Here is a 19,648-nt window from a genome sequence, read left to right as displayed (position 1 = left end):
GTTTTAGAGTAGAGATGTTATTTAAAAGGTCAAAAATAGGCCTGAAAACTAGGAGAAAATTATTATAATTATTACTACTAAATATGCCTATTACTACTAAATATGCCTGAAATCCAAGGGAAGAGAAGAGGAAATATTTGGAGAAATGGCAAAAGAATACAGGAATCAAAAATAACACTTAGGATTTTGAAATTTACCGAGAAAGGAAAGACAGAAAGAACAATTTGAAAAAAGAAATATAAAGATCTGATTTTGTATTTGTTGAAAATGTGCCTAGAAAAGTCTGTCAAACAGTAATATACCTGAACCTTAAGTATAGAGAAAAGTTCCAAGTTGAGCATGCACACTTGAGAGCCATCTGAGGTTAGCTAAAATCATAAATGGCAATGTCTAGAAAGCATGTGAAATATAGTAGTAATGAGGAGAAAAGATGTCCAATGGCAGATTGGCCAAGGGATGGAGGAAAAACAACTTTACTGTGAAGAAAAAAAAAGTTTGGAGGAGAAGGAAATAAGCATCATTGAATATAGAGATGAGAAAAGATAATGTCTTGAATATTCCTACTGGATTAGTCATTTAAAAATGATTAGTTATTTTAGTAAAAAATAATATAGTGAAATGGGAGTAGAAGCCAGATTGTCTCAAATTAAGGATAAAAAAGAGAGCAGTGAATTTTTAGAATCAAAACAGTCAGAAACTTTATTAAAATTCTTTTCATCAAGAGGTTTTAAGAAATCAAATTATCTGAAAATCTAAATTCAACACAAGTTCATAAATACATGACCAATACACTGTAATTCTGTTCAATCTTTTCAGAAAGCATTTGGGAAAAATGTTTCAAACTATAAGATGATTTCAACTTTCATCTTAGCTGCTTTTGAGATTATTTCATTAATTAACATTGTAAGCCTACTAGGTAGAGATCATTGTAAATGTCATAAAGTATAATCAGTCTGTACCAACATGTTCCTTGGGGGATTTGAAAATAATGTAAATGCCCAGCAATGAGATGAACAAGTACATAGGAAGCATGTGAGCAAACAAATATATATGAAAAAGATTATCTGTTAAAAAAAAGAATTATAATGCCTACTTCACTCATGGAGTTGTCTAGAGGATGAACTGAGATAACATATGCAGTATGTTAGGCACAGTACTGGCACAAAGCAGATATTCTATAAATGTGAATTGTTTCTACCTTCTCTTTCTTCCTTCAGGAACTTAATTAACATTTTAATCGAAGTCTAACTATTGAATACAAAGATATCAAGGTAGTATGGAAGACAGGCTGAGCTTCAAAATTTTCTCTGAGAAGTAGGGAAACATGATCATGGGTACTTTGAGAAAGTTCTCTGAGCAATTTTGTTATGGCTCCACTCTCAATCTTTTATCACTCTTCTAATATTGTTTCATCAATAACAGAACTACAGATTTAAAAAAAAAAAAGTGACTCACTGGAAAGGACTTTGGAGGCCTACTACAAACATGGCCTACTAATAGCTGACCTATGGGGTGGCTAACCAATTATATTTAAGGTTAAAAGACTCAGTGGGGACTATAGTCTAAGCCACTGGGTGGCCAAGGCACACATGGCCACTCTCAATAGTTTTTCAAACATAACCCTATGAATGATGCAGAGTGGCTGAGGGCTGGGTCCCCAGGACACTGTGTATGAGGTCTGCTCCACTTTTGTGCATAAGTTCAGAGAAACATGAATGGATAAGACCAGAAAATGGTACTGAAACAGTGGGAATCAGCGATTTTGCACTGGGAAGGCAGCTCTGGGAAATGTTTACTGTAGTCTGCTTGAAGTTGGGACAAAAATTGATAAAACAAGATGAGTTTGGTGTTTTGGAAATAGTGAAAACTGCCAGTGAACTCTGTTCTCCTCTATCAGAAGTAACTGAAATTAATGAGGCATGTGCAGAAAATCCAGGGCTTATAAACAAACCTTGTTATGAAGATGGTTGGCTGATAAAGATGACACTGAGTGACCATTCAGAACTAGATACTATCGAGCGAATGAGAATATGAGAAATATGTAAAATCTATTGAGGAGTATGTGGCACATTTAAATAAACTATCGTGAAATAACAAATAAACAAGACACAATGGGACTAACCTTAGGTTCCTGTTGCCAACCTATTACAAGATCAAGGTAGAGATAAGGTAAATATTTATAAACTCAGGAAGAACAAATTTAGGTTGATTCACAGAGGAGGAAAGGAGGACAGGAAAGAGAGTAAATGTTCTACAAAAACAGTAGAAGATAAAATGGTAAGAAGGTGGGTATAGGTTACGTACAAGGACTGCAAAGCCAGGAAGCCAGAGTCTGAGCCCAAGTTCCCTCTTCTGTAAAACTTACGTTAAAATAAGAAAGAACATGTCTAAAACACTTAGCACAATGTTTGGAAAAAAGAGTTGCTTAATAAATATTAGTTGTTATAATCACACATCACTGGTGATCATAATCTAAAGGTAGGTTGTCATCAGTTTTGTAATTTAAGAAACAAACATAACATTAAGTTGTAAACAGCAGCAAGCTGTTTTCTACAATCCTTCCTCCACCTACTGCATTTTCTACTTTTTCTAATACTTTTTAAAAAACACTCATTTTCTATGTTCTTAAGAATTGATGTAAAAATGTTTCCTTCCATTTGTATTTAATATTAGGTGTTCTTATAATCACTCTGGCATTTATGCCAATGTATACTGTTTGCTGATTCTGCTTTGGTAGATTTAACTTTTAAAGCTATAGGAAGAAGGGTAGGATATATAAAACTGTCATAACAATTATGACTCGCAAGATTGACTCTCACTTGCAAAAGGCCAAAGCAATCAGGCGTAAAAGAGAATCTGCAATATCAGGCAAACTATGAAATTATATAAATTATATAATAAAAATGAAGTCTCCCTAAAGACAGAATATTACATCAGTAAGAAAAAGGAAAATATTATGTTTATTATTTAAGAAACATTTCCCAAAAGAATCTAAAGACAGTTACAACAAAAATATAAAAGTAACCTTTGTTAAAGGAAACTGCTCATTTTAATGTAACTGACTCTGAATGGTTGTATAATACACCAAAAACTTACAAGTTCTCAGAAAAGTGATTTTCTTGTTAAATTTATAGATTCTAAATTCTCAAAATAACTGAACTGCTCATAAGAGAAATGACTTTCTTTTAGTGTCACAATAAATACCAGATTATAAAAAATAATGCTTTGTCAATTGAACTCCATGCTAATGGATCCTCTGAAACCATCAGCCCATGAAAACAATAAACTTTATTACCCTGATTATGAAATAAGAATTGAAATTGTTGCAAAAGGCTAAACTAAATGATTAGTTTTCTTTCTTTCTTACTTTTAACTAGTGATTAGAAAGGGTAAATGGTAGAGCTTTAGTATCATTTTGCTTGAAAAAAAAATCAAGAAGATAATGCTAACAGAAAGATATACAATACTTTCTGGCAAGTCTAAGTGGAGAAATAAAGTATTTTTCAAAGGCAATATAATAGCATTTGACTCTTTTTCAAATTACAATTCCAAATTCTCTTTGTTTAAGGGAATCAAAACTAAGGCAAATAGGGAGTGCCTATAGCTGGATGCTGCCACCTATATATACTCTACCTGTTCTCTGTCTCCAGTTCATTCTTGCGTAGATTTGCGTCATCTAAAAGGCTCTGCAATAAGGCAATTTTTTCATTGTCTGAACCTTCTTGATTAATTTTTAGCATTCTATTCTCATGCTGAAGACGAATAAGTTTCTCCCTGAATGAACAAAACAAAAACTGATTACCTGGTACATTAATACAATATAGGTATAAAAAATCTACTCATGTATAGTTACAGACTCAATACACATAAGTGAAAAAGTACCTGCAATGAATTTAGCTTCTTTCTAACTGTTAAGGCATTCCATTTCAGGTTTTAAATTATTTTCTTTTAATTAATTTATTCTTTTTTATTTATATATGACAGTAGAATGCATTACAATTCTTACTATACATATAGAGTACAATTTTTCATATCTCTGGTTGTATACAAAGCATATTCACACCAATCTGTGTCTTCATACGTGTTCTTTGGATGATAATGATCATCACATTCCACCATCATTTCTTAAATTCTTTATATAAGGAATAATCTGAAGATAATAATCTCTACATATCATGACTTATAATGAAGGCATTTTAAAATTCTGTTTCCCTTCTGATTTAAATATTTAAACTGTGAATAAATTTATGTTTTCTTGTTCTTTGGTTCTCATAAGAAAACATGACCTCTAAAGCCAAGCTCTTACATTACCAATCATTTGGAGGACTGTTTTCAAGAAATTCAGCACACCCAATCCTAGAGATACGTAAAAGTGTAGTCTTCTAACAAGGTGAATTATTAGAGTCAGATTACTAGATTACATTGCTTTGCATTCATTCTTGTGTCAAGCCAAAGCTTACATAGAGGAATGTTAAAAGCAACAGTCTCACTGAACTGGTAACCACATTTATTACAGAGCTAATATAATTAAATATTTATTCATATGAAAATGTTCTTTAAATATATAATTCATTTCTTCTTTATACAGGATCTTCTTTAGACAGGCCCATGAAGAGAGTGCTTTCTGATACCAAATCCTATGAAAAGCTGTGCTTCTAATGAAAAACAAATCAAAATGAGAAACATACATATTAAAACCAGCTCTTATTTTGTAAACACCATAAATCTTCTCAAGTACTTTTACTTTTGCTACTCAAAAGATGAATCAAACTTGCAACTCAATAGTTCGCTGTTTTTAAGTCCTTTGGGTACACAGCCACATCAATGTTTAAAGCAGCACAATTCACAATAGCTAAACTGTGGAACCAACCAAGATGCCCTTATATACACAATGGAATATTACTCATCAATAAAAGAGAATAAAATCATGGCATTTGCAGGTAAATGGATGGAGTTAGAGAAGATAATGCTAAGTGAAGTTAGCCAATTCAAAAAAAAGAAATGCCAAATGTATTCTTTGATATAAGAATGCTGATTCATAGTGGGATAGGGAGTGGGAGCATGGGAGGAATAGATGTACTCTAGATAGGGAAGAGGGGTTGGAGGGGAGGGAAGCGGATATGGGGTTATAAATGATGGTGGAATGTGATGATCATTATTATGCAAAGTACATGTATGAAGACACAAACTGGTGTGAATATACTTTGTATACTACCAGAAATGTGAAAAATTGTGTTCTATATGTGTAATAAGAATTGTAATGCATTCTGCTGTCATATATAAATAAAAAAAAACTTGCAACTCAATTCAAGAAATCATATAGAATGAAATATTTTGTATATGGACAGCAATAACTTTGTATTTTTCAATTACAAAGTACACACCTTCATTGTAGAGAATAAAAGATAAAAGAAAATATAACTCTCTTTAACTCTCTGATGCAAAAGAACTATTGTTTAAATATAGCTTTCTATATATGTGTATACATACAGTACACATTGTTTAAAAAATGGTATCACACAACACACATTGCACTCATAGCTGCTATTTACAGTTAAAAGTTCATAATCTTTATTATTAACTACACTTTAATAAATTTTTATTTTTTTATTTTTATGTGGTGCTGAGGAATGAATCCAGGGCCTCGTATGTGCTAGAAGAGTGCTCTATCGCTGAGCCACCATCCCAGCCCCACTTTAATAAATTTTAAGTGACATACTGTTAAAATATATAAGTGAATCAGTTATTTCATTAAAGTACGATTATGGGAAGATTATCAATTGAGTTTTAACATTTAGTAGGATATACCTTTGTGTACGAAAAATTTCCTTAGGATTAATTCTCAGAAGTGTTATTTTTCAGTTAAAAGATAAGCACACTTTTAGATGAGACATTTTGTTAATTTGCTTAAAAAAATTATTCTATTTTAATCTTTTCCCCTACTTTGAGTATTCCAATTTCTCACTCAACATCAATAAAAAGTACGAAATAATATCCCACTGTCTATGACTTAAGTTGCAAACTTTTCAACACTGCTAATCATTTCATTTTTTTGACAGTTCTTCTGGACATACAGCATATTCTAATTTGTATCTAGTAATATGCAAAAAAAAACCCTTGTCAAATCTTTATAATTATTCTTAGAGAGCCACTGTAATAGACATAGACTTTTATAAATGTTTTTTTTTTTTTAAAGAGAGAGTGAGAGAGGGGGGGAGAGAGAGAGAGAGAGAGAGAGAATTTTTAATATTTATTTTTTAGTTCTCGGCGGACACAACATCTTTGTTGGTATGTGGTGCTGAGGATCGAACCCGGGCCGCACACATGCCAGTCGAGCGCGCTACCGCTTGAGCAACATCCCCAGCCCTTATAAATGTTTTTAAATAATAAGTATTCATCCATTCAAATAATTTTATTGGTTCAATTATAATGTAACATATTAGGAAGTAATAAAGATATCTCCAGACATGATATTGAATTATACTTCTTTTGTTTGTACTTTTTAAATTAAAAAATCATTTATTCAATGAGTACTTATTTCAACTTTTACAGTTTATAAAACTTTTACACAACCATTATTCCACTTAATAATTCCAAAGATTTTTTTTCTTTTTTTTCAGTACTAGGAATTGAACATTGGGGCCCTCCACCATTTAGATATACCCCGAGCCCTTTTTTACTTTGAGGAAGCATCTCAATAAGTTGCCCAGGCTAGTCTCAAATTAGCCATCATCCTGCTTCAACCTCCTAAGTAGCTGGGATTACAGTTGTATGTCACACACCTACCCCTGAAGAATCAAGGTCAGCGTCCATTTTAAAAAGGAGCAAATAGGCCCAGAAAAGGTAAAAGCATTTTCCTTCTGGAAACTGAAGACTTCCCCCAAACCCATTTCTCATTCATATATATATGCTAAGTTAAATGGAATTTAAAAAAATGCTTTGGCTAAATAAAAAGGATTATTACTGAGGGAAGAGTATTTAGAGATAGAAAGATGTTTCCTCCTCTCTATAGCACTGTATCTTTCCCAGACCATTCCAAGTGGTTAGTAGATAAAACCTTAAAATTATTTTGCAGGCTGATAGCTAAGCATAACCTTTGTCTTTGGCCAAATATTTTCATTGCTAAATGTTTGTTGAGGGTATTAGTTTACTTTGTGTGAAAGACTGTCCTACTGAAATGAGAAGATCAGTTATCTGTTAGGCCAGTTGAAGAAAGCTTCTAACATGCTGAAAACATAGAAATTTAATACTGAATTCAGGTTTAAAGTATTAGTAATAAAAAAGAACTGGTTCTCTTTACACTTTAAAGGAATCATTTTTATCCAGAAATATTATGTAGTGTGACTGTGAACATCATAATCTCCTTACCTGATTTCAGGAGTAATAATCTCTGCTGCGAGGCTATCTGAAGATTCTTGACTGCCCAGAGGCATTAATCCTATAAACACAGATGCAAATACAAGGTTAACAGAAAGCACAACTACATCCTTTAGTTAAGCAATACAAACTTTAGAGGAAACTCTATCTTGAGCATTAATTTTAACAGATAAAATCACCATTTTCTCAAGTACAAGATCTCACTGTAGTAGTCTTACAGTATTTTACTATTTTAAGTATACAACTATGTAGCATTAAGTACATTCACAATATATAGCCAATACCACTGCCTATTTTCAAAACTTTTGTATCACTCAAATCAGAAATTCTATAGACATTAGGCAATAACTCTCCATTCCTTCCTTTCCTGGTCCCTGGTAACCTCTATTCTACTTTCTGTCTCAGTAATTTGCCCAGTCTAAATACCCCATACAAGTAGAATCATACAATATATGTCTTTTTGTGTTTGGCTTACTTAAAACAATGTTTTAAAGATTCATTCATATTTTGGCATTCATCAGAATTTCCTTCCTTTTGTGGCCAAATAATATTCCTATGTATACAAATGCATTTTGTTTATCCATTTATCGATCAACAGACACCAGCCTTGCTTTCACCTTTTGATGACTGTGAATGCTGCTGCTATGAAAATTTGTGCACAAGCATCTGGTTAGTCCACCATTTTCAATTCTTTTGGGTATACACTTAGGAATGGAACTGCTAAATCATACAGTAATTTTATGTTTAATTTTCTCAAGAGCCAACAAACTGTTTTCTACAGCACTGATCATTCATACCAGCAACGTATAAGAGTTCCGATAGTTCCGATTCTCCGTATCTTCATCAGCACTTTTTTTCTTTTCTTTTTTAAGGATGAGTAAGAGTATTAGCTACCTTAACTGGTATTAAGTGGTTGTGGTTTTGTTTTGTATGAGGTGTTGGGGATCAAACCCAAGTCTTCACACATGCCAAGTAAGTGCTACTCAAGGCGGGGCATATACATGCTAGGCAGGTATATGAAATATAACCCTAACCTATTTTTTGCTTTGAGACAGAGACTCCTAAATTGCTCTAGCCACTCCTGAACTTATAATCCCATTGCCTCAGTCTCCTAAATAGATGGGATTACAGGCCTGTACCACCATGCCTGGCTGTGTTTTGTGTTTATTGCTATCGATTTATAGAATCTTTGTATATCCTAAATATTAATTCCTTACCAAATAGATGATTTGCAAATATTTTCTCCTATTTTATGGTTAATTTCAGTTGGTTAATGGTGTCCTTTGATGAAGAAAAGTTTTCAATTTTGACAAAAGTCCTATGCTTTTCTTTTGTTGCCTATGCTTTTGCTATTATTAATTCCAGAGAATCACTGCCAAATTCAATGTCATCAAGATATTCCTCTAAACATTTAATTTTCTCTTAAAATTCTTTTCTCTCTACTCTTTATCTAATTGCCCAAGTTAGGAATTCTAGTACTTTCTTAAATAGAATTGATGATAGTGGGCATCTTTGTCTTATTCCTGATCTTGGAGGAAAAGCTTTAGTTTTTGCCATTGAATATGATGTTAGCTACAGGTTTTATTATTTTTTTAAGTTGTAGTTGAACACAATATCTTTGTTTTATTTATTTATTTTTATGTGGTGCTGAGGGTTGAACCCAGCACCTCACATGTGCTAGGCGAGCGCTCTACTGCAGAGCCCCAGCCCCAGCTACAGGTTTTTCGTATTTTTAAAAATCATATTGAGGAAATTTTCTTCTCTTCCTAGTTATACTGAGATTTTAACATTATAAGTGGATGTTGGGTTTTGTAAAATGCTTTTTCTGAGCCAGGTATGGTAGCATATGCCTATAATCTCAGCTGAGAATATACTCAGGAGGCGAAGCAAGAGGATTGCAATTTCAAGGCCACTCTAGGCAATTTAGCAAGACTTTATCTCACGATGAAATAAAAGAACTGGGAGTGCACCTCAGTGATAGAGTGCTTGCCTAACATGTGCAAGGCCCTGGGTAAATCCCATTACCATAAGTATATACACACATAAAGGCCTTTTCTGCATCTACTTACATGATGGTGAACAGTTGTTTTTCCCTTCATTTTGTTAATGTGGTAAATTACTTTGATTGCTGTCTTTTGGGGGGCGGTGAGGACTGGGAATTGAACTGGGTGGCAACTCAATTACTGAGCCACATCCCCAGCCTTATTTTGTATTTTATTTAGAGACAGGGTCTCAGTGAGTTGCTTAGCACCCTGCTGTTGCTAAGGCTGGCTTTGAACTTGTGATCCTCCTGTCAATTTTAGGATCAGCTTGTCAATTTTTACACAAAAGTCCACTGGAGATTATTTTATTGGGATTGCACTGAATCCTTGGATCAATGTAAGGAAAGCTGTAATCTTAACTGTATTGAATCTTCTAATATCTGAATATGAGAGATCTCTTCATTTATTTAGACCTTATTTTAATTTATGTAGCAATGCTTTATAGTTTTCAGTGTACAAGTCCTGCATTTCTTTCTTAAACTTATTCCTAAGCATTTTATTTCATTTTTTTTCTCTTCTTTTTGTGGATTGGACCAAGAAGCATTCTGCCTCTGAGCTACACCTCCAGCCCTTATTCAAATTTTATTTTAATAAAAATTTTATTTTGTGATCTTCCTGTTTCAGCCATCTGAGTTGCAGGAACTGCTGGGGTTATAGGCATACACCACTGTGTTTGGCACTTTTTTCCTTTTTCTCTTTTGCAGTTCTGGAAAATTGAACCCAGGGCCTCACATATGCTAGGCAAGTGCTGTACCACTGAGTTATACCTCCAGCCCTGAATGACATTTCTTTTTCATATCACTCTAATTTTACTTTCAGAATATTCACTGGTAGTATACAGAAATACACTGATGTCATTTCTTTCTTTTTTTTTTTTTTTTTTTTTTTTTTTTTTTTGGTACCAGGGATTGAATCCAGGAGCACTTAACCATTTGAGCCACATGCCTAGCCGTTAAAAAAAAAAAAATTTATTTTGAGGCAGGGCCTTGCTAAGTTGCTGAGGCTGGCTTTCAACTTGCAATCCTCTTGCCTCCCAAGCCACTGGGATTCCACACCAGATTTACATTTTTCAAAATTTTCCATCTTAAATGTTTTCTATTTCATTCTTTTGCCACACTGAACTTGCTAGAAACTCTCACACCACACTGAATGGAAGTGATGAGAGTGAACATCCTTGCATTAATTCGAGGGGAAAAAAATCAGTCTCTCATCATTAAGTATGTGGTATATGAGGTTAGCTGTAGGTTTTTCATGGGTACCCTTTAGTAGGCTGAGTAACTTTCATTCTATTTTTAGTTTGCTGAGAGACTATCAAGAATGCTGTCCCCTACTTGTTTTTTTTTTTGAATTAATTTTTTTAATTGGTTGTTCACAACATTACAAAGCTCTTGACATATCATATTTCATACATTAGATTGAAGTGGGTTATGAACCCCCAATTTTACCCCAAATGCAGATTGCAGAATCACGTCGGTTACACATCCACAATTTTACATAATGCCCTATTAGTAATTGTTGTATTCTGCTACCTTTCCTATCCCCTACTATCCCCCCCCCTCCCATCTTCTCTCTCTACCCCATCTACTGTAATTCATTTCTCTCCTTGTTTATTTTCCCATTCCCCTCACAACCTCTTATATGTAATTTTGTATAGCAATGAGGGTCTCCCTTCATTTCCATGCAATTTCCCTTTTCTCTCCCTTTCCCTCCCATCTCATGTCTCTGTTTAATGTTAATCTTTTCTTCCTACTCTTCTTCCCAGCTCTGTTCATAGTTGCTCTCATTATATCAAAGAAGACATTTGGTATTTGTTTTTTAGGGATTGGCTAGCTTCACTAAGCATAATCTGCTCTAGTGCCATCCATTTCCCTGCAAATTCTATGATTTTGTCATTTTTTATTGCTGCATAGTACTCCATTGTGTATAGATGCCACATTTTTTTTATCCATTCATCTATTGAAGGGCATCTGGGTTGGTTCCACAGTCTAGCTATTGTGAATTGTGCTGCTATGAACATCGATGTGGCAGTATCCCTGTAGCATGCTCTTTTAAGGTCTTCAGGGAATAGTCCGAGAAGGGCAATAGCAGGGTCAAATGGTGGTTCCATTCCCAGCTTTCCCAGGAATCTCCAAACTGCTTTCCATATTGGCCGCACCAATTTGCAGTCCCACCAGCAATGTACAAGTGTACCCTTTTCTCCAAATCCTCGCCAGCACTTGTTGTTGTTTGACTTCATAGTGGCTGCCAATCTTACTGGAGTGAGATGGTATCTTAGGGTGGTTTTGATTTGCATTTCTCTGACTGCTAGAGATGGTGAACATTTTTTCATGTACTTGTTGATTGATTGTATATCCTCCTCTGAGAAGTGTCTGTTCAGGTCCTTGGCCCATTTGTTGATTGGGTTATTTGTTATCTTATTGTGTAATTTTTTGAGTTCTTTGTATACTCTGGATATTAGGGCTCTATCTGAAGTGTGAGGAGTAAAAATTTGTTCCCAGGATGTAGGCTCCCTATTTACCTCTCTTATTGTTTCTCTTGCTGAGAAAAAACTTTTAAGTTTAATTAAGTCCCATTTGTTGATTCTTGTTATTAATTCTTGTGCTATGGGTGTCCTATTAAGGAATTTGGAGCCCGACCCCACAATATGTAGATCAGAGCCAACTTTTTCTTCTATCAGACGCAGAGTCTCTGATTTGATATCAAGCTCCTGGATGCATTTTGAGTTAACTTTTGTGCATGGCGAGAGAAAGGGATTCAGTTTCATTTTGTTGCATATGGATTTCCAGTTTTCCCAACACCATTTGTTGAAGATGCTATCCTTCCTCCATTGCATGCTTTTAGCCTCTTTATCAAATATAAGATAGTTGTAACTTTGTGGATTAGTCTCTGTGTCCTCTGTTCTATACCATTGGTCCACCCGCCTGTTTTGGTACCAGTACCATGCTGTTTTTGTCACTATTGCTCTGTAATATAGTTTGAAATCTGGTATCGCTATACTGCCTGATTCACACTTCCTGCTTAGAATTGCTTTTGCTATTCTGGATCTTTTATTTTTCCATATGAATTTCATGATTGCTTTATCTATTTCTACAAGAAATGCCATTGGGATTTTGATTGGCATTGCATTAAACCTATAGAGAACTTTTGGTAATATCGCCATTTTGATGATGTTAGTTCTGCCTATCCATGAACAGGGTATATTTTTCCATCTTCTAAGATCTTCTTCTACTTCTCTCCTTAGGGTTCTGTAGTTTTCATTGTATAAATCTTTCACCTCTTTTGTTAGGTTGATTCCCAAGTATTTTATTTTTTTTTGAGGATATTGTGAATGGAGTGTTTTTCCTCGTTTCCGTTTCAGAAGTTTTGTCGCTGATATACAGAAATGCCTTTGATTTATGCGTGTTGATTTTATATCCTGCCACTTTGCTGAATTCATTTATTAGTTCTAGTAGTTTCTTTGTAGACCCTTTTGGGTCTTCTAGGTATAGAATCATGTCATCTGCAAATAGTGATAATTTAAGTTCTTCTTTTCCTATTTTTATGCCTTTAATTTCTTTCGTCTGTCTAATTGCTCTGGCCAGTGTTTCGAGAACTATGTTGAACAGAAGTGGTGAGAGAGGGTATCCCTGTCTTGTTCCAGATTTTAGAGGGAATGCCTTCAACTTTTCTCCATTCAGAATGATGCTAGCCTGGGGCTTAGCGTAGATTGCTTTTACAATGTTGAGGTATGTTCCTGTTATCCCTATTTTTTCGAGCGTTTTGAACAAAAAGGGATGCTGTACTTTGTCGAATGCTTTTTCTGCATCTATCGAGATGATCATATGGTTCTTAATTTTAAGTCTATTGATGTGGTGGATAACATTTATTGATTTCCGTATACTGAACCAGCCTTGCATCCCAGGGATGAATCCTACTTGATCATGGTGCACAAATTTTTTGATGTGCCTTTGTATCCGATTCGCCAGAATTTTATTGAGGATTTTTGCATCTAGGTTCATTAGAGATATTGGTCTGTAGTTTTCTTTCTTTGAGGTGTCTTTGTCTGGTTTCGGAATCAGGGTGATGTTGGCCTCATAGAATGAATTTGGAAGAGCTCCCTCTTTTTCTATTTCCTGAAATAACTTGAAAAGTATTGGTATTAATTCTTCTTTAAAGGTTTTGTAAAACTCCGCTGTATACCCATCCGGTCCTGGGCTTTTCTTGGTTGGTAGTCTTTTGATGGCTTCTTCAATTTCATCCATTGATATTGGTCTGTTCAAATTGTGTGTATCCTCCTGACTCAGTCTGGGCAAATCATATGACTTAAGAAATTTATCGATGTCTTCACTATCTTCTATTTTATTGGAATATAGGTTTTCCAAATAATTTCTAATTGTCTTCTGTATTTCTGTAGCATCTGTTGTGATATTGCCTTTTTCATCCCGTATGTTAGTAATTTGAGTTCTCTCTCTTCTTCTCTTCGTTAGCATGGCTAAAGGTCTGTCGATCTTATTTATTTTTTTGAAGAATCAACTTTTAGTTTTGTTAATTTTTTCAATAGTTTCTTTTGTTTCAATTTCATTGATTTCTGCTCTGATTTTAATTACTTCTTGCCTTCTGCTACATTTGCTGTTGTTTTGCTCTTCCTTTTCTAGGGCTTTGAGATGAAGTGTGAGCTCATTTATTTGTTGGTTTTTTCTTTTTTTGAGGAATGACCCCCAGGCGATGAATTTTCCTCTTAAAACTGCTTTCACTGTGTCCCATAGATTCCGATATGTTGTGTCTGTATTTTCATTTATCTTTAAGAATGTTTTGATTTCCTCCTTTATGTCTTCTGTAACCCATTGATCATTCAGTAACATATTGTTCATTTTCCATGTGACGTAGGATTTTTCCTTCCTTCTTTTATCATTGATTTCCAGTTTCATTCCATTATGATCAGATAAAATGCATGGTATTATCTCCACCCCTTTATATTTACTGAGGGTTGCCCTATGGCATAATATATGGTCTATTTTTGAGAAGGATCCATGTGCTGCTGAGAAAAATCCATTTGATAATGGTTGATATATTTTATATATGTCAGTTAAGTCTAGGTTATTGATTGTGGTATTGAGTTCTATAGTTTCTTTATTCAACTTTTATTTGGAGGATCTGTCCAATGGTGAGAGAGGTGTGTTGAAGTGACCCATAATTATTGTGTTGTGGTCTATTTGATTCTTGAACTTGAGGAGAATTTGTTTTATGAATGTCGCAGCACCATTATTTGGTGCATAAATATTGATAATTGTTATGTCTTGTTGGTGAATGGTTCCTTTTAACAGTATATAATGACCTTCTTTATCCCTTTTGATTAACTTAGTCTTGAAGTCGATTTTATTCGATATGAGGATGGCCACCCCTGCTTGCTTACGAGGACCGTGTGCGTGGTATCTTTTTTCCCATCCTTTCACCTTCAGCCTGTGTTATGTCTTTTCCAATCAGATGTGTCTCCTGGAGGCAGCATATTGTTGGATTTGTTTTTTTAATCCATGATACCAGCCTATGTCGCTTTATTGGAGAGTTTAAGCCATTAACATTCAGAGTTACTATTGATTGATGGTTTGTACTTCCATCCATGTTTGATTATTTATCCTATTTTAAAAAAATTTAGTTTGTTTCTCCATGATTATCTTTCCCCTCGCCCTCTGTCTTTACTGAGGCACTTCCCACTGATGGTTTTGGTTATTGTTTTTCATTTCTTCCTCATGTAGTGTTTTGCTCAAAATGCTTTGCAATGCTTGTTTTCTGGCTGCAAATTCTTTTAACTTTTGTTTATCATGAAAGATTTTTATTTCATTGTCATACCTGAAGGTTAATTTTGCTGGATACAGAATTCTTGGTTGGCATCCATTGTCTTTCAGTGTTTGAAATACATTGTTCCATGACCTTCTTGCTTTCTGTGTCTGTGATAAAAAATCTGTTGTTAACCTTATTGGTTTACCCCTGAATGTAATCTGTCTCCTTTCTCTTGTAGCTTTTAATATTTTCTCTTTGTTCTGTATATTGGATATCTTCATAACAATGTGTCTTGGCGTTGGTCTACTGTGATTTTGTGTGCTCGGTGTCCTGTATGCATCTTCAATTTGTATATCTGTTTCCTTTTTTATTTCTGGAAAGTTTTCTGTAATTATTTCATTCAGCAGGACACTCATTCCCTTGGTTTGAATCTCTGTACCTTCTTCTATCCCGATGACTCATAAGTTTGGTTTTTTTATGTTATCCCATAACTCTTGGATGTTTTTCTCGTGATTTTTTACCAGCCTTTCTGAGTTGGCTAGACTCTTTTCAAGATGATAGATTTTGTCATCATTCTCTGATGTTCTGGCTTCTACTTGCTCCACTCTGTTAGTGATACTCTCAATTGAGTTTTTAATTTGGTTTATCGTTTCCTTCATTTCTAGAATTATTGTTTGATTATTTTTTATAATCTCTATCTCCTGATAAAGATGCTTAACTTCTTCTTTTATCTGTTTATGTAATTCATTCTCAATGTGTTCTTTCGCTGCTTGAATTTGCTGTCTTGTATCCTCTTTAAGGTTCCATTCCATCTGTCTAAGGTGTTCCTTGAGTTCTTTATATGACCATTTTTCTGATGACTCTAGATCCTTCTGAATATTTAGGCTGTCCTGCATTGTTTGTACTCCTTTTCTTCCTTGCTTTTTGAAGCTGCTCATGTTACTTCTTATTCTGTTTGACTGCTGAGTTACTGTTTACTCCTATAAATTTATTTGATGCTTGGGAGGAAAGGTATTAGAAGGGAAGGGAAGAAGTCACTGTAGCCACAGGTTTCAATGAAGTTATCTCCTCCGCTTCAGTCTGATGACGTCAGTTCTCTGCCATGGTGGTGTCTCTTGCAAATGGCGACAGTTCGTTTCCCTTTGCCGGGCGACCAATGCAATGGGTGGGTCCTTACTGTCTCTCCCAAGCCCTGTTTCAAACCTGTGGCTCGGTAGGCATTTACCTCCGTAGGATCAGAAGGGCTGACCAGTTGTTTCAGCCGGATGGATTAGTGCTGAGTCACAGCTGTTTGTCTGCGGGAAGCAGGCGAACGGGAGCTTGAATTCAGCCAATCTGGGCTCAGTGTGTGTTCTGAGAGGCCCAGACTGTTCGCCCCAGATCCACGTCAGCTCAGCATTGCCTCCCCTACTTGTTTTTTAATATTTATTTTTTTAGTTGTACACGATATCTTTATTTATTTATTTATTTTTATGTGCTGCTGAGGATGGAACCCAGGGCCCCCACACTTGATAGGTGAGCGCTATACCACTGTGCCACAACCCCAGCCCTGTCCCCTTCTTTTTTAACTTACTGATGGAACATACACATCTCTTCATGTCAGGCAAATACAAGATTTGCCTTATTATTATTATTATTATTATTCCGTACCAGGGATTGAATTCAGGGGCACTTAACCCTTAGCCACATCCCCAGCACTGTTTTTGTATTTTATTTAAAGACAGTGTCTCATTTAGTTGCTTAGCATCTTGTTAAATTGCTGAGGCTGGCTTTGAACTCAGGATCCTCCTGCCTCAGCCTCCCAAACCGCTGAGACTACAGGCATGCACCACCATGCCCAGATTCTTTATTCTTTTTAATAGCTCTACACTACATGGCCAAATGAGAATGCCATTTCTACATTGCTGAATTTTTAGGTTATTTTTAAAGTTCACTATTAGAAACAATGCCTTAAGCCATATTAAGGTAAATTTCTAGAGTAAAATCATTAGGTCAAAGGGTATGTACATAAAGAAGGTAAAAATATACAGGTTGTTAGGTAGCAAACAGAAACATGAGAGTTTACATGAGATAGTCTACCTTTTCTTGATGATACAGGAGCTGAGAATAAAAAGGTTAAAGTTCAGGTTAGAGTCAAAATTTTAGAAAAACTCAAGCAGAGTTGATTAGAGACAAGTGAAAAAACTGCCAGGCAAGCAATGAAGATCCAATTATAAAAGAAATGATGAATTTTTGGTGACGAAAATTAAGAAAGATATATTTTTCTTTAGTTGACTTTGGCAATTTGCAATGTGTGTGGGGAGGGACTTTAGGCTGCCTAAATTAAGGTTTGACAAGCTTGGACTAAAACAAGGTAAGAAGAAAAGAAAGCAGTGATGAGAAAATGGTTAAAATAGTTGATAGACAGGCTGAATAAGTTGGAAAATAAAGCCAGGTGAGAGAGCTAGTTAAGTGAGACTATAGGAAGCTGAATGCAGTGGAGTATGCCTGTAATCCCAGTGGCTCAGGAGGCTGAGGCACTAACCAACTCAGTGGTGAAGTGCCCCTGAGTTCAATCCCTGGTAAGCGCCCTTCCCCCCAAAAAAAGAGAGACTATAGGAGCAGATTAGAAGGTAAAGGAATAAATAAGCAGGTTTTTAGAAGAAATAAGGGATTAAGAAAAAGGGTAGTCATGGGAAAAGAAATATTCCAGTTTTATCTAACTAACAAGCAGGGACTGGTTATTAGTGTGGGAGTGAACAAACCAAAGCTATTCAAGTCATCAATCTTTCACAGTCCTCCACTGTCATGCAAGAGCAGTAGAAGAGTGAGCTGAGTGTTGTTTCTCTCAAGTGAGGAAGAATAGATTTTGGAGATGTTCCTTAATGGATTAAAATCCATTCCACTTTTCTCAGTAGAGGGAAAACAAACAAACAAATAAAAAATACTGACTCAGAATGTTTGATAAACTTTTAAAGAAGAGATGAGGAGTTTTTCAGAATGAATTTCCAGGTTAACAAAGATGACTTCCATATTATGTACAACCACAAGAATGGGATCCTAATTGGAATGAGTTGTACTCCATGTATGTATAATATGTCAAAATACACTCTACAGTCATATATATTTAAAAACAACAACAAAGAAGCCCATCTGGAAACACTACATAGTAGGTGATTCCAACTCTGTGCTACTGAATAAAATAAACCTATGGAGATAGTAAAAAAAGATCAGTAAGATCAGTGGTTGCCCAGGGTTAGTGGGGACTGAACAGGGTGAGGGCAGACATGGAATTTCAGGGCAGCGGAAATACGCTGCATGATACCATAATGGTAGATACATATCAATATATTTATTCAGACCCATATGAATTAACCCTAATGTTAGTATGAACTCCCAGTGATAAAAAATATACATTCATCATTGAAACAAATGTACTCTGGTGGGGGACGTTGTTAATGAGGGAGGCCATCCATGTTTGTGGGCATAGGGTCTATGGGAAATCTGTGTCTTCAATTTTACTGTGATCCTAAAAGTACTCTAAAAATAAAGTCTATTTTAAAGGTATAAAAAAGAGAAATGATTTGACCTAATAAAAACTCAAATGCCAGCAAATTTCTCTAAAAGTTGGCAAGTAAATCTGGTTCCATAACTATAGCCTATTTTCCATAATCTGGATAAGAGTTTAAAAATTCGTATCAATTTTATTGCCTCAAATCAATTTTTCATTTTTATCTTAAAGTGAACCTAATGTTTTTGGTAATCATCAGAAATAAATCATCTTGTTTGGATTAACAAAATGTTTTACCTTGAGTGGTGAGCTGTCCTTCCTGAGCCTGCACACAACGAAGCTCTTCAATAGTTTCCTTCAGAGAATCCCTTTCTGTTCTTAATCTCTGGAAGGATATATAAACAAGGAAGGTCAGTTTCAAGCTTTATGAATTTATTCATCAGTGGTCTTTGCCTTACCTAATAAAATGATAAACAACAGTGAACCTGTACATGCTTTACATTTTGGTCTTTTATGGAAAGATCATAAAGAAAAAGATTAAAACAACTTTTTTAATTTAATAATACTGAATGTCCACTATTGCAAGGCAATATGCAACACACAGTCAAACATAAGAAACAGAGCTATCTACTCCATCCTTAAGTAAAAGGAATTAATTTCTTAACATCCTTTTCATTAAACATAAAAGATCAAAGAATAAAAACTAAGTATTCATAAACCTTGAAAAGCAAAAATATCTTTAAAATATTCAAAACATGCTGAAAAATAAATGTCTTATAAATTAATCACATAGAAAGCAGAAAAACTACACAAATTTACAGAAAGAGCAAAACACTTTAAAAGAGGCAATAGTGGTAGAAAAGATAAATAAATATTAAAAAATTAGAATGGAAGTAAAATAATTCATATTTTATTTTAGATCTATTTCCAAAACAAATGGAATCTTTTTTGAATTTTTTGTAATTTAAAAATAAATAGAATC

General features: G+C 34.7%; 1 protein-coding gene across 9 annotated transcripts in view; it reads right to left on the bottom strand.

Moving 5' to 3' along the window:
• Positions 1–19,648, bottom strand: part of HOOK3 (hook microtubule tethering protein 3) — a 132,691-nt gene that overhangs the window by 26,614 nt on the left and 86,429 nt on the right. For 6 of the 9 annotated variants that reach the window (XM_081269745.1, XM_081269747.1, XM_081269744.1 and 3 more), the window contains 4 exons: positions 18,964–19,051; positions 17,256–17,276; positions 7,369–7,438; positions 3,634–3,774 (listed from right to left, as the gene is read on the bottom strand). In XM_081269745.1, the coding sequence (XP_081125871.1) occupies positions 3,634–3,774; positions 7,369–7,438; positions 17,256–17,276; positions 18,964–19,051 (320 nt within the window). The remainder of the gene's footprint in view (positions 1–3,633; positions 3,775–7,368; positions 7,439–17,255; positions 17,277–18,963; positions 19,052–19,648) is intronic. The other 3 variants (XM_081269746.1, XM_081269749.1, XM_081269750.1) reach the window with 1 other exon arrangement.

This window comes from Spermophilus citellus, assembly GCF_964194105.1.
Source record: "Spermophilus citellus genome assembly, chromosome: 16".
NCBI lineage: Eukaryota > Metazoa > Chordata > Mammalia > Rodentia > Sciuridae > Spermophilus > Spermophilus citellus.
Note: the sequence above shows the minus strand (reverse complement) of the source record. Positions and strands in the feature narration are given on the sequence as shown.